Genomic DNA, 13016 nt, shown 5'->3' on the forward strand with positions numbered 1-13016 from the left:
ACAAATCAAATACAGTGGTACTTCAGGTTACATACGCTTCAGGTTACAGACTCCGCTAACTCAGAAATAGTACCTCGGGTTAAGAACTTTGCTTCAGGATGAGAACAGAAATCGCACGGTGGTGGCGCAGCAGCAGAGGGAGGCCCCATTAGCTAAAGGTGGTGCTTCAGGTTAAGAACAGTTTCAGGTTAAGAACAGACCTCCGGAACGAATGAAGTACGTAACCAGAGGTACCACTGTAGTACATTGAGGGTGTGGCATGAGTTGAGTGGGACTCTCCTTCCGTCAAGTCCTGCTGAGCCCCACCGGCCTCCACCTGCAGAGCGATGCCAACGTCACTCTGCTGGCCCAGAACCCCCACTCAACTCTGTGTAAGGCAGAACTGCCGCTGGCAGGATCTCCACCATTGGCAGCAAGCGGATGGGAGTCTCTAAAGCACAGCAGACTCTTGCAGTATGTCAGACATTTTGCTCACAGTGTGCTTCTCTCCAGGGAAAAGTGGAAGCCGAATTCCAGCTACTGACTGTAGAGGAGGCTGAGAATGCCCCAGTTGGTCGGGCACGGAAAGAGCCTGAACCCTTAGAGAAACCCAAGTAAGTATCTAAAGATTTATATAAATGACTTTGTAAATGAGAAGACCAGGCCGGATCAGGCCGTGGTCCGTCTAATGCAGCACACTGTTATATGGTGGTCAGGTGCCTATGGGAAGCATACAAGCCTATGGGAAGCTCCTGCTCTATACTAGGGATGGGGGAATCTGTGGACTCCAACCCCCATCAGTCCAGTTGTCATGGCCATCAGCCAGGGATGATGGGAGTTGTAGTCCAGCAGCATCTGGAGGGCCACAGGTTCCCCACTCCTGCTTTGTACTGTTGTGAATTAAAGGGAATACATTAATATTGTTGGAACACACTATTTAACGGGAAAGCTGATTAAATGCAAAATGACCTTTGGATTTCCAGGCATTCAAGCATAGGTTGACTTGTCTTCACTGTGAGCATTGTCCTATTATCAGCTGGGGGTCGGGGTTAGCTATGTGCTACCAACATTAACTTTGTTGCTACACCCTTGTCCAAACCTGCACCGAGTCTTGCCCTTTCTTTTCTCCCCAGCCGCCCGAAAACATCCTTCAACTGGTTTGTGAATCCCATGAAGACGTTTGTCTTCTTCATTTGGAAGCGGTACAAGAAGTACATAATTGCACTACTTATTATTGCAATTTTGACCATATTCTTGGTTCTCATACTCTACACAATGCCGGGATACATCAGCGAGAAGATAATAAACGGCTAAAGACAGTGCTTTCTGTCCTCTTCCCCAAGTTGGGACTTGACAAAGGAAGATAACAGTGACTTCTGTGCCAAAGACATTAAGGAGCATGTGCAGCTGGCTGATTGTGCCTGGAGCACTTTGAAAATGCAACTGTCAGAGTAAGGGAAGAGACTGCCCATATTTAGGCAGTCAGGCATCCTGCTCACATCTGTGATGTGATGACAATTATTTCTGAAGAGCCTTTGGAATTATTCATTAAACGCCTTGCCTTTCATTAGCTCTTAAGATGGTATGCTTGTTCTATGACCCTGCAACTCTTTATAGCTAAAGCAATCAACTGTCACTTAAGAAGAAAATAAGAAGAGGCCACCTATAGTAATAGATATAGAAGCATGGGAACCTAGCAAAATGGAAAGGAAATTATAGTTTTATGCCACTGCTGTCTGTGTCTCCAAATCATATCAGTCTGGTATGTGGGTGTGGTTTGCTAGGAATTGCCTGGCAGGTCCAATTGATACCCCTAGTGGTTCACAGTTGGTCTGTGGGTTGGCAGTTCCCCATTCCTTAATGTATTGGTTTGAGAAATGTGGATTTGCTAAATTTGCATTAAAATGCAGATCACATTTCTCATCCATCCCTACACTCTAGCGCAATAAGCAGTATACATGCCATCATGTTTGGAAGTGGGAGACAGCTGTGCTGTTTTCCATTTTTGTTAGTAGAGCAGGGCAGCTAGATCACAAGTTCATCCATCAAATGATATTTGTAAATATATAAATCACAGATTGGAGGGATAAGGAGTAGGGTTATGTTACTCCTAAGCATTGCAAGCGCTGCCTAAAAGGTGCCTCTGACATTTGTGCAACCTCATTGTGTGAAGAACTATTCAGCATTATCTAGCAAAACGATTCGATTTTCCCAGCAAGATACTGCACTTTTGGAGCAAAGAAAATGTGTTGTCTTGGCAACAGAAAACTGTCTTGGACAAAGGTAATGCCCCCCCTCCCATATTGCCTGTATTAGCTGAAATGCTGCTTGTGTCTTTTTACCCTGTGAAATAGTGACATTGATATAACATGATTTTTGCTGTTCTTTAAAGATTACATGCACTTTAAAAATAAATAACACTGCCACTTTTGCAAATTACAGGGTGGTGTTTTTTTCCAGAAATGCATATTTCTACAGATGTGTTTTTTGATACAACCAGAATGATTCACACATAGAGGCAAATTTCCAAATGCAGATCTGCTCTGCTGGGGCAATTGTGCGGGGGGGGGGGGGGACACACACTGTGTCAGTCCAACAACCTACTTGTGCTCTTGGAAAAGTAGATTAGCCTTCTGTGACCTTGTGCCCAGTAGCAATTTTGGATTAAAACTCTGATGAAGCTCTGGGGTTCCTGTATCTTCTCTCTCTCTCTCTCTCTCTCTCTCTCTCTCTCTCTCTCTCTGTGTGTGTGTGTGTGTGTGTGTGTTTCTCTCTCCCCTGCAGGTGAAGAAGCAACTGAGGGTGAGCAGTATTAAGCTTAAAAAGCAACTTGAGGGTTAAGCAGCCGACTAGAAATGCAATACACCTCACTATAGTGGAGAAAATTGTGACCAGGTAACCTGGTCTGTACTATTCAGGTACTAAGTGTTGATGGGTGATTTCAAGGCCTCTCCTGCTCCCCCATATTTTGATTCTTTATATTTGAAGTAGGACTGGATGGTTTAAACAGAATGTAGCTGTTCAAGTAGTAAACATAATGAATAACCCTACTCCGAGAGAGAGAGAGAGAGAGAGAGAGAATTACAGTGGTGCCTCGCAAGACGAAAAGAATCCGTTCCGTGAGTCTCTTCGTCTAGCGTTTTTTTCGTCTTGCGAAGCAACCCTATTAGCGGTTTAGCGGCTATTAGCGGCTATTAAAGGCTTAAGGGATTAGTGGATTAGCTGCGAAAAGGCTATTAGCAGCTTAGTGCCTTAGAAAAAGGGGGTGGGAAGCGGGGAAAAAACCCCAGGAATCGCAAGACATTTTCGTCTTGCGAAGCAAGCCCATAGCAAATTCGTCCTGTGAAGCGCATTGAAAAATGGAAAACCCTTTCGTCTAGCAGGTTTTCCGTCTTGCGAGGCATTCGTCTTGCGGGGCACCACTGTACTAGGTTTCAGTGAGGGTTCAGAAACAGTCAGGGGTGCCAACTTGAATAAAATATTGGGGGGAGGGGCAGGTAAGCCCCACCCCACATAATCAATCACTAGACATGGCACACACACACCATTTGAATCAACTTTTTTGGGTGGGAGTCCCCTCAAATATTTTATTGGGGAGGCTGAAGGGTCCCCAGCCCCTAGCAGTTGGCTCCCATGTTAAACAGTATTTAACAAACTCTGAGTAGTACTGTGTGTGTGTTTGGGGGCAGGGAAGCAGTGGCAAGAGGCCAGCTCTTTGCAACTTGTGGACACGGAGGGACAGCGGCCGTCGCTCTGCCTTTCTGGTGTTTGTGGCCTTCTCAGCTACCCTTAGCTGCTTCCTCTCAATCCTGAGTTCCCCTTTTTCTGTGGCCTGGCAGTCTGACGCTGCTGCTTCTCTGGATCTGATCTGCAACCAGGCGTTAAGGAAGCAGGATGCCTGAGCTTATCTCTGTCCAGGACTTTATCTCCCAGACCCAAGAGGATCTCAGCTCTCCGACCACCTCCTCCTTTTCCAGCCACATGGGCAAATGCAGGAACACCGTTTGCAGCCTAGAGGAGGTAAGAGAGGGTTCAAGGAAGGAGATGGCGGCAGCTGGGCCGAAGCCAAAGCAGAGGGGGAGATGTTGGGATCCCATGAGGAGAATTTGCTGCTGGGTGTTCCTCACTCTGTGCAGGGAAATAGACAAACTGAGGAGCGAAGATGGGTGCAGTTATTTTTATTTATTTAAGGATTTGTACCCCACATTTCCTTCAAAAGAGGAAGCTAAAAACAGCTTGCACAATGTCCATAGAGATTAACAGAGATCAACCAATTCCCATAAATGAGCTTGAAAAACCAAATAGCACAAGCTTCAGGGGAACTTTTATTCAATACAAAACTGCCCATCCAGCCAATGAAATTAACAGAAACCACTTCTTCTAAACAGGCAGTATTCACTTGCCTTCTAATGACCGAAGGACCAGATCTGGGGGAACAGATTCCATAGCTATGTTGCAGGCAAGAGCCTCTACTTGATATCTTGTCAGATTTCTCCTCACCGACAGAAGGAACCCAAAGGAAGGCCCCTTCCATGGGTACCAAAGTCACCTAGGAGAAAGCACATCCTAAGACATGCTGACTTGCCCCTTTGTCATAGTGACCTAGGACATAAAATTGCCTTCGGAATTATTCTCATCCCTATTCAGTGGCTTGGTGGCTTAAGTCCTTGTCCTCAGCAACTTTGCATTTATTAGAAGACTGGCAAGCAAGGCAATTGTATACCTAAGGCTAAAATGGGGCAAGAAAGCATGTATAGGATTGCACTGTTGGTGTTAAAAGAAATAAATAAATTGCACTGTTGTCCATGTGATCTGTTTGCTTTGCTCTGATACTAACTAAACCACATTGTTCTTACCATCTATAAGGGAAGGGCTGTGGCTCAGCGGTAGAGCATGCAAAATGTCCAAGTTTCAGATCTCAGCCTCTCCAAGCAGTCCCATGTCTGAAAACCTGGAGAGCTGCCTGCCAGTCAAAGTAGACAACATTGACCTCGTTTCCTGTGTTCCTATAGGGCACCCTTTCAAAATGCAATTATATCTCACAGCTATCTGTGTAGGAGTGTGGGAGCCACCACCAAACTGTCCTCTGACTAACTTGAAACCACTTCTGCCCTTCTCACCTTCTCATTTCCTCTTATGAAATCCGTTGCATATCTGCCCTTCAGTTTCCAAATGTTGGACTCATTTGTGAAGCGAAATCCAAAGGCCAGGATGCCTGATCAAGCTTTGCATAATGCAGTTTAGCAGAACCCACAAAACAGTAAAAGAGCCTTAGGGCAGTATGTTAAGATAAAATGAAAAGCTGGAAACAGGAAACCATTTAGAAATATGAATAGTTTGAGGGCTGAAAAGAAAAGCTTGCACATCAGGAAACGGAAATGTTGCATGAACTCAGTGTGCACGAGAGGCAGGAATATCGAAAGCAGCACCCACAACTTCAAGAGAGCAGCTTTAGAATGTTAAGTAATGAGGGTGAGGGGCACAAAGCTTTTGAGTTATCCAGAGTTCCTCCTCAAAACAATGGGGGTGGGTATACAGCTGGACGTGATATAGAAGACCAACATGATTTGATTTTCCAAATAGAGGAGAGTGGTTATTACTGGTTTGTTTATCCCAGTAGCCCTTGGGGCAACTTGAATTCTGTTTTGCACCTAGAAAAATATAACCTTATCATGTATAATATTTTTTCCATATTTATAAACTTTGTTTTGCTTTGGGAGAGCAGCTTGTGCTTAGGATGTCTTTTTCTTTTTTTCTTTAATGCCTTTAGGCTTTAGATTCTGATCGAATCATTCTGCAAAAAATGAGGAAAGCAGTGAAAGCAGAGCACACAACTGGACAAGGTCAGACTGTCATTGGGGATGTGCTATGGGCTGCCCAGCCCAGAAGCCCTGAGAATTTTCCTGTACCTTTAAGGGTTGCTTAAAAGGGCTAATTTTACCAGTGTCCACTTACCAATTCTTATAGGATGACGATCCATCTCAGAGTCTTACAATGCAATATTATACATGTCTACTAGTCCTATTAAATCCTGTTAAATTAATAGAATGGTAATAATTACTCTTTGGCAAGTATGTATAGGATTGCAGACAGAATTTGGCAATCACAGATGTAGTTGATAGGATGAGATCTTGAAAGACACATCTTGCTTTTATGCATACACACACCTGTTTAAACAAGCATCCCCTAATCTCCTGACCGGAGCCTCCTGTTTTAATAGTTCTAATTTGTTCTTTTAATTGTTGTGTTGTTTTAATGGATTTCTTTTATTGCATGCCATCCCAATCTCCTAGTGTTGTGAGATTCCAGGCGCTTATTCAGGGTTCGTGTTTCCTTTTGGAATGAGTCACGGTGGAGACTGTGGTGTTGTGATTTTATGATACAGTATATGGTTTATTTACCCATATATACCTAAGCCTATGATGGGGGGGGGGGCATTTCACAGCATCAACACCCCAAAAGGGTCTTGTTTCTCCCATAGCTGCAATCTTGGATTCAAGCAGATGACACTCTCTCTCTCTCTCTCTCTCTTTCTCGTCTGTCTCTGTGCACTGCTTTGATTCTGTGTCACATTACTGTCTCCACTCTAAACTCTGACTTCATTTGTTGAGGGAGGGGGCTCCACCCATTTGCCATCTTGTGCCTAGCCCCTTATTCCCTCTTCATGGCCTGTCATCCAGGTTATCGCCTCACCAGGTGGCTAGCCTGACTATTCCAAGAATTAAAAGCCTTGATTAAATTCTAACACTTGCTGGATCCAGAGATTAGAGGAGTCTGGCACATACCTTAACACCTCAAACTTATAACAGTATTTTAGATATATGTGCTAATATTTTTGCAATTGATTTTGTAAAGAACTTGCAAGCCGCTTGGGCAATTAAATGGCATACTGCATTAATAATATTGATGTGGGGGGTTGATCTGCATGATGCCTGAGTCCCTTCTAATTCCTGGGGTCATGGAACCAGCAAGGGTTAAAATATCTTGGAAGATCTCATTGTTGAACTAGTCAGGCAAGAGGTTTTTTGTGTGTGAGTTAATGGCCATAAGGATCAAGTTGCTCTGTCCCAGAGAACAAATGGGTGGGCCCCCTCCCTCACTTAATTGGTAGTTGGAAGTGCCAGGGCACTTGTGTGTAAGAGAGGAAAGCAGGCTGCAGGCAGAAGCCAGAGAGGGAGAGGCATGCTTGATTTCTGCTAGAAACCATGGCTGTGGCTATGGGAGAAGCAAGATCTTTTGAGGTTTTAATGCTGTGAACCCCCTCATTTTAGGCTCAGGTTGTACATATGTGTTACTAAACCATATATCCTAAAGACACTACAGACGGTGCTGTCCCTCATTCCAAGGAAACAGAACTCTGAGTAAGCACCACTTGGAGGTTGGGGTGAAGTGCAACATCATCATTATTATTATTATTATTATTATTATTATTATTTGATGTGTGCACACTCAAAAACTTTACTCATAACAAGTCATACTGTGCTTGTGATACTCCATGCAGGGAACCATTACCCTATATTTTAAAATGTGTGATAACCACATTAAAGTGATAACAAAATCTTTATAATTTGGCAACAGTGGTAGAGCACATTCCTTGCATGTGGAAGGTCCCAGGCAGAGCTCCTGGTTTTTCCAGATGGAACTAGAAAAGACTCTTGTCTGGAAAGTGACTGTCAGGCAGCATAGGCAAGACAGACCAATGATCAGAACTCTGTACAGTGGTACCTCGGTTTACGAACTTAATCCGTTCCGGAAGTCCATTCTTAAACTGAAACCGTTCTTAAACTGAGGTGCGCTTTCCCTAATGAGGCCTCCCGTCGCCAGTGCCCTTCCATCGTTCGGATTCCATTCTTAGACTGAGGTAAAGTTTGCAAACCGGAACACTATTTTCAGTTTTGCGGAGTTTGTAAACTGAATTGTTCTTAAACCGGACTGTTCTTAAACCGAGGTACCACTGCATCAGTAGTTCCCCATGTTCCTCACTTCCCTGAGCAATGTGAAATCCAGGGGTGGCATCTTTACAACAGCTGTTTAAAATAATACAAGTAGAGTTCCATGGAAACAAATGGATTCCTAAAAACGGGTTGCAGAATTGCTGGTCCTGCAGTTGGGTCAGGTTCCCAAAGGCAGCAGCTGCACAATGTCAAAATCCTTCATCGTATTGGCAGCTCTCTCCATCTGCCCCTCTCCTCCATTTGACTCTGCCCAGATTATACCTTTCTTTTGCCATGTACAAACAAATTGTAGTTAATAGCTGCCATTAAGAAAATATCACTCCATAATTTATTGATTATTAGCAAGAAAGCAACTTAACAAAGCATAACCACTTGACTTACTCCTGAATTAATATGTGTCAGGGCTTTCATTGCTAATTCAGTCAAACAGGTAGCTCACTGTTTTATCATTTTAGGGAATCTTTCTTGTTTGTTTCAGAAAGGCATACATGAATGTTCAAACAAATTTTGCTTCTGCAGATCTCATTAACCACTTAGAAGCTCACATTATTACCCAGGAGAGGTTTTCAGGGAACTATCACAACAACAGTGATGAGAAGCTAGCTGAAGCCTTCATCACCTTTGCTTCATTCTCACGGGAGCTGCTTGATGCTGTTAAGAGCCTGGTATGAAACTGTTCTCCGCACCCACAGATTTGTCTGAAAAACAGAAGCATGATGACAGGGGCATGGTCAATGGTGTCAGTCTTCCCTTCCGGGCCCTAAGGAGAAGAGCAAAGGCCATGGGAGAATCTCAAAAGGCTACCTTGCCTTTACTTACTGAAATTAGGGCATGCAAATAAGTCTACAGTTTGATTCCCTCCTTTCCCATTCCTTTTTGACAAGCTAAAATAATAATGCAATTATTTTTGCTTTATTTGTTCTACTTTATTTTAAACGTTTCCATCCCCACCTCTCAATTAAAACTTGGATCTCCGAAGGGGGCTTACAATAAAAATCATAAATACAACGCACATTTCTAAAGCACAAAATGCTCCAGGACCTCCAGGATGTCCACTGTGAGAAATGGTCCACTGGGTTGATCCAGCGGATTCGAGCATGTGCCTGGACTAGGTGGCATTATAAGCCACATATTTTTGCTATTTGCTATATCAAATAGACAAGACTATTTGGTGTTAATGCCTCTCTCATACAATAGGCCTTCTGGTTTTCCTTTACTGAAATTGGTTTGGCATCTCTGAGAAAAGACATTGCCTCTGAAGAGATCTGTAAAGTTTTGGACTGGACTACAGAAATGCTTAGCCGCCCTGAGCCCGGCTTTGGCTGGGGAGGGCGGGATATAAATAAAATTTATTATTATTATTATTATTATTATTATTATTATTATTATTATTATTTAAGAGTTTGGGGTAATACTCAAAAGATTGAGATTGTTGCTTGTTGCACTTGTTTTTGCATTCCCATAGTGCCAGTTGGATCTATATGTTTTTATTTAGGTTGTTACAAGCAAACAAAGCCCTTATTATTTTATTTAGGTTGTTACAAGCAAACAAATCTGCAGTATTCTCTAAATGAAAATGATGCCTGAGATTATCATCTATTGTTGGAGAGCACTCAATAATACGAAGCTGTTAGTGCTAGCTACATGTTGAACTCTCTCTTTTTGTAGTTGCTGAGCCTGTATCACAACATTCACTTTTCCCTGGACTCACTGATCAAGGGAGACTTTAAAGGGGTGAGTAAATAGATGCTGAAAAATGTGTTTCTGTCCTGTTATTACTGTGAGATTGCTTAGATTTTTGTTCATTCATTTTTACATTTGCATTCTGTCTTTCCTCCAAGAACTTCAAGGAGGCACAAATGGCTCTCTTTCCATTTTTTTAATCCTGTGGGATCAAGTATTGAGATGCACTATAAAAGCATGAAAATAGCAGGCAGGGAAAATAAAGGTTTGATTCTCTTCACCCCATTTAGGGCAGCATAACAGTTTAGCAATCTGTATGAAATATGAGGTGCATTGAAAGTACTGAAATAGGGAAGAAGAAATAAAACAACAACTAGATTTATTAAGTCTTAGTTTCTTTGTCTCTTGATAGGACTTTAAAAAGCCTTTTGAGAAAGCCTATAAAGACTATGAGAGCAAACTGTAAGTTGGCCTTTCCCCCTTAAGCCAGTGATTGTTTCTGTACCTGGAATTGTTTCTAGCAAAATACACCTGCACACAGCCATTAATAAATACTGTCTCTTTCTAAATTTCAGTGCAAAGATAGAGAAGGAAAAACGAGAGCTGGCAAAACAGTATGGGATGGTACGGACAGAGGTTGCAGGAGGGGAGATTGCTGAGGAGATGGAAAAGGAACGAAGGATGTTCCAGTTACACATGTGTGAGGTGAGTGGGGCAGATGAAAAAGTGCTTCTTCCTTTCGTTTCCTGTGGGGATCAGTCTGCTTGACAACACTGCATGTTAAAATGTGATATTTCCCTTTATGAGACAGATACTCATATCAGATTATTTAAATTGTTATGTAAATAATAATAGTTGCAAAGTATTACTTCATCTAGGAAAAAAGAAGCATGTCTGAACTCCATAAGCAAGGCACTTGCAGGCCAAGTAGATGCAAGACTTTTTTTAAGAAGGCATTCTCCTCTGCTAAAGATTTTACATTCATTGTTGATGGAATGAAACAATGGTTCCTACATGATATTGTGCCCAACCTAGGAAAAAAATATTACAGTACAAACAGAAGTTGAGTCCAGATGTAAGACATTTCTCTACAATAAATGTGTGCTTGTTTCTATAATAATAATAATTTATTATTTATACCCCGTCCATCTGACTGGGCTTCCCCAGTCACTCTGGGCAGCTTCCAACAAAATATTAAAATACAGTAATGCATCAAACATTAAAAGCTTCCCTAAACAGGGATGTCTTCTAAAAGTCTGGTAGTTGTTGTTCTCTTTGACATCTAGGGGGAGGGTGTTCCACAGGGCAGGTGCCACTACCGAGAAGGCCCTCTGCCTGGTTCCCTGTAACTTGGCTTCTCGCAGTGAGGGGACCACCAGAAGGCCCTCAGCACTGGACCTCTATTTTGTTTCTGTGCAGTTTTCAGGATTGTGGCTCAGTTGCCAGCACTTGAAGTCTTAATGCTTTGTGTTTTGTACCTGGGGAAATGCAATGCTTCCCCCAGAGAGTATATTCCCTTTGGTACAATGCAATGTGGTTATATAGGTGCCGCTCTGGCACTCGTCACGGTCCTCTGTGCACCAGTAGTGGTTTAGTCATGATGGCCACATGACCTGGAAAGCTGTCTGTGGACAAAGGCTGGCTCCCTTGGCCTGAAAAGTGAGATGACCGCCACACCCCATAGTTGCATTTGACTGGACTTAACTGTCCAGGGTCCTTTACTTTTAAAGGGATATCTTAACAACATATCCACCAGCATCAACTGAATGTGTTTGCTATTCATTGTTAGGGGGAAAATACTGCTTCTACACTAGTAACTGTGGAAGTAAGAATGAGTTGTCAAGGGTAAATGAAAAGACAATGTAAACACTGTATAATATCTGCCTTTTTTAGAATTTGAAGGAGGGGAAACGGAACTGATTTAAGTTATCTAAATACAAAGAGTTTGATCCAGATTTGTCTTTCCATAAACAGAAGGGCTCCTTTCATTCATGGAAGGGACTGAGATCCAGTGGAAGATCGAACTGGGGAAAGGACAGGGGGAGGCAATTTTTCCTGATTGTTGCTCTCTTACTTTGTACCACCTTCCATTTTGTTCTGTGAGTCTCCTGGTCCTTAAGAGCAGCTTTTTGGATGGCACAGGGGCTCCAGAGGGAAGAGGGAATAAGCGGGAAATTATCTATGTGCCCACTTTCCAGCAGCAGGAACTTCCTTTGAGTTCTGCTTGCAAGAAATCTAGATCTTAGCCAGTTTATTGTGCTGTCTTTGAAGAACAATTAGTGTATTATATAGTTCATGTAGCAAATTAATTATGCTAATGATACAAGGTACAATTTACACACAAAAAAGGCAGGTAATTTGGGGGAAGCATTTTTAAACAAAACAAATCACTGCAGAACATTGTTTTCTATTTGAGCAGAGGAGGCATAAGTAAACAAAACAAAATAAGTAAACTCATCAGATCCATGTTCCCTTTCCCTCCAGTACCTAATTAAAGTGAATGAGATTAACACCAAGAAAGGAGTTGACTTGCTGCAGAACAACATCAATCACTGCAACTCCCAGTTCAAGTAAGTGCATTCAGTTTCCTATATTCTCATTCCTCACAACGTTGCAATAAATTCTTGAGCATCCCAACAGTATTACATCATGAGCTTCTGTAGGAGAGCCTTATGATATTCATTTATTTTTCATTTATAGTGTGTGTGAGATCTCTCTCTCCACACACCTTTTTTTTATTCTGAACAGTCTTCTTTCCCCATAGCAGAGCTTCCCCACATTACATCTTTACAAGCCTTAAGCCTTGCCCTTAAGTATACGTCTGCGTTAAGTAACTAGTGTGATTGTGCCTGTGTGTTCAAGATGTGCGATACTGCACTGCCCAACTTCACCCACTTTTGATTCTGGCCCTGCTTGCTTATGAAATGTGCCCCCTTACAGTTTTCCACTGTGCTAATGCAGCCCCCAGACTCAAAAAGGTCCCATCCCAGCCTTAAGGGAGTTCCAGAACATTCCAATCTGGATTAAGCCCTGGATTATACAACCATTTTTGGAATACCTCCAAGGGACATTGTAGAGCTGGTAAAGGCTCAGAAAAGGGCAAGCAAAATGATTGAGGGGGTGGAGGAAAGGTTGCATTTTATATTTCTGATAAAAAGTGAGTATGAAGTGACGTGATGGAAGTTTATATAATTGTGCACGGAATGGATAAAGTGGATAAAGTTTTTCTCTCTCATACCACTAACACTTGTTGTTGTCCAACCAAGTTGAATGTTGGAAGATTCAGGACAGATTAAAGAATCCCCTTTTTCGCACAGTGCATAGTTAAACTATGGAACTCACTCGCACAGGAGGCAGTGATGGCTACCAACTCAGAATGTGTTAAAAGAGGATTAGACA

At 42.5% G+C, this 13016-nt stretch overlaps 2 protein-coding genes across 9 annotated transcripts in view; both read left to right on the forward strand.

Moving 5' to 3' along the window:
- The window catches only part of LOC310679169 (fer-1-like protein 4), a 50535-nt gene extending 48126 nt beyond the window's left edge, over nucleotides 1-2409 (forward strand). For both annotated transcript variants that reach the window (XM_083443952.1, XM_083443951.1), the window contains exons 44-45: nucleotides 493-593; nucleotides 1113-2409. In XM_083443952.1, the coding sequence (XP_083300078.1) occupies nucleotides 493-593; nucleotides 1113-1293 (282 nt within the window). In that variant the 3' untranslated portion in view covers nucleotides 1294-2409. The remainder of the gene's footprint in view (nucleotides 1-492; nucleotides 594-1112) is intronic.
- Nucleotides 2410-2801: 392 nt separating this feature from the next.
- Nucleotides 2802-13016, forward strand: part of LOC310679178 (arf-GAP with SH3 domain, ANK repeat and PH domain-containing protein 1-like) — a 36489-nt gene continuing 26274 nt past the window's right edge. For 2 of the 7 annotated variants that reach the window (XR_014512145.1, XM_083443981.1), the window contains exons 1-8: nucleotides 2802-2897; nucleotides 3819-3999; nucleotides 5750-5822; nucleotides 8454-8599; nucleotides 9603-9668; nucleotides 10030-10079; nucleotides 10193-10322; nucleotides 12102-12187. Coding sequence is in view for 5 of the 7 variants with exons in the window: in XM_083443981.1 (XP_083300107.1) it covers nucleotides 3874-3999; nucleotides 5750-5822; nucleotides 8454-8599; nucleotides 9603-9668; nucleotides 10030-10079; nucleotides 10193-10322; nucleotides 12102-12187 (677 nt within the window). In the remaining 2 variants the exon portion in view is untranslated. Of the gene's footprint in view, nucleotides 2898-3636; nucleotides 4000-5749; nucleotides 5823-8453; nucleotides 8600-9602; nucleotides 9669-10029; nucleotides 10080-10192; nucleotides 10323-12101; nucleotides 12188-13016 lie in introns of those variants that run through there. The other 5 variants (XR_014512146.1, XM_083443983.1, XM_083443985.1 and 2 more) reach the window with 3 other exon arrangements.

This window comes from Podarcis tiliguerta (genome assembly GCF_965153285.1).
Source record: "Podarcis tiliguerta genome assembly, chromosome: 6".
NCBI lineage: Eukaryota > Metazoa > Chordata > Lepidosauria > Squamata > Lacertidae > Podarcis > Podarcis tiliguerta.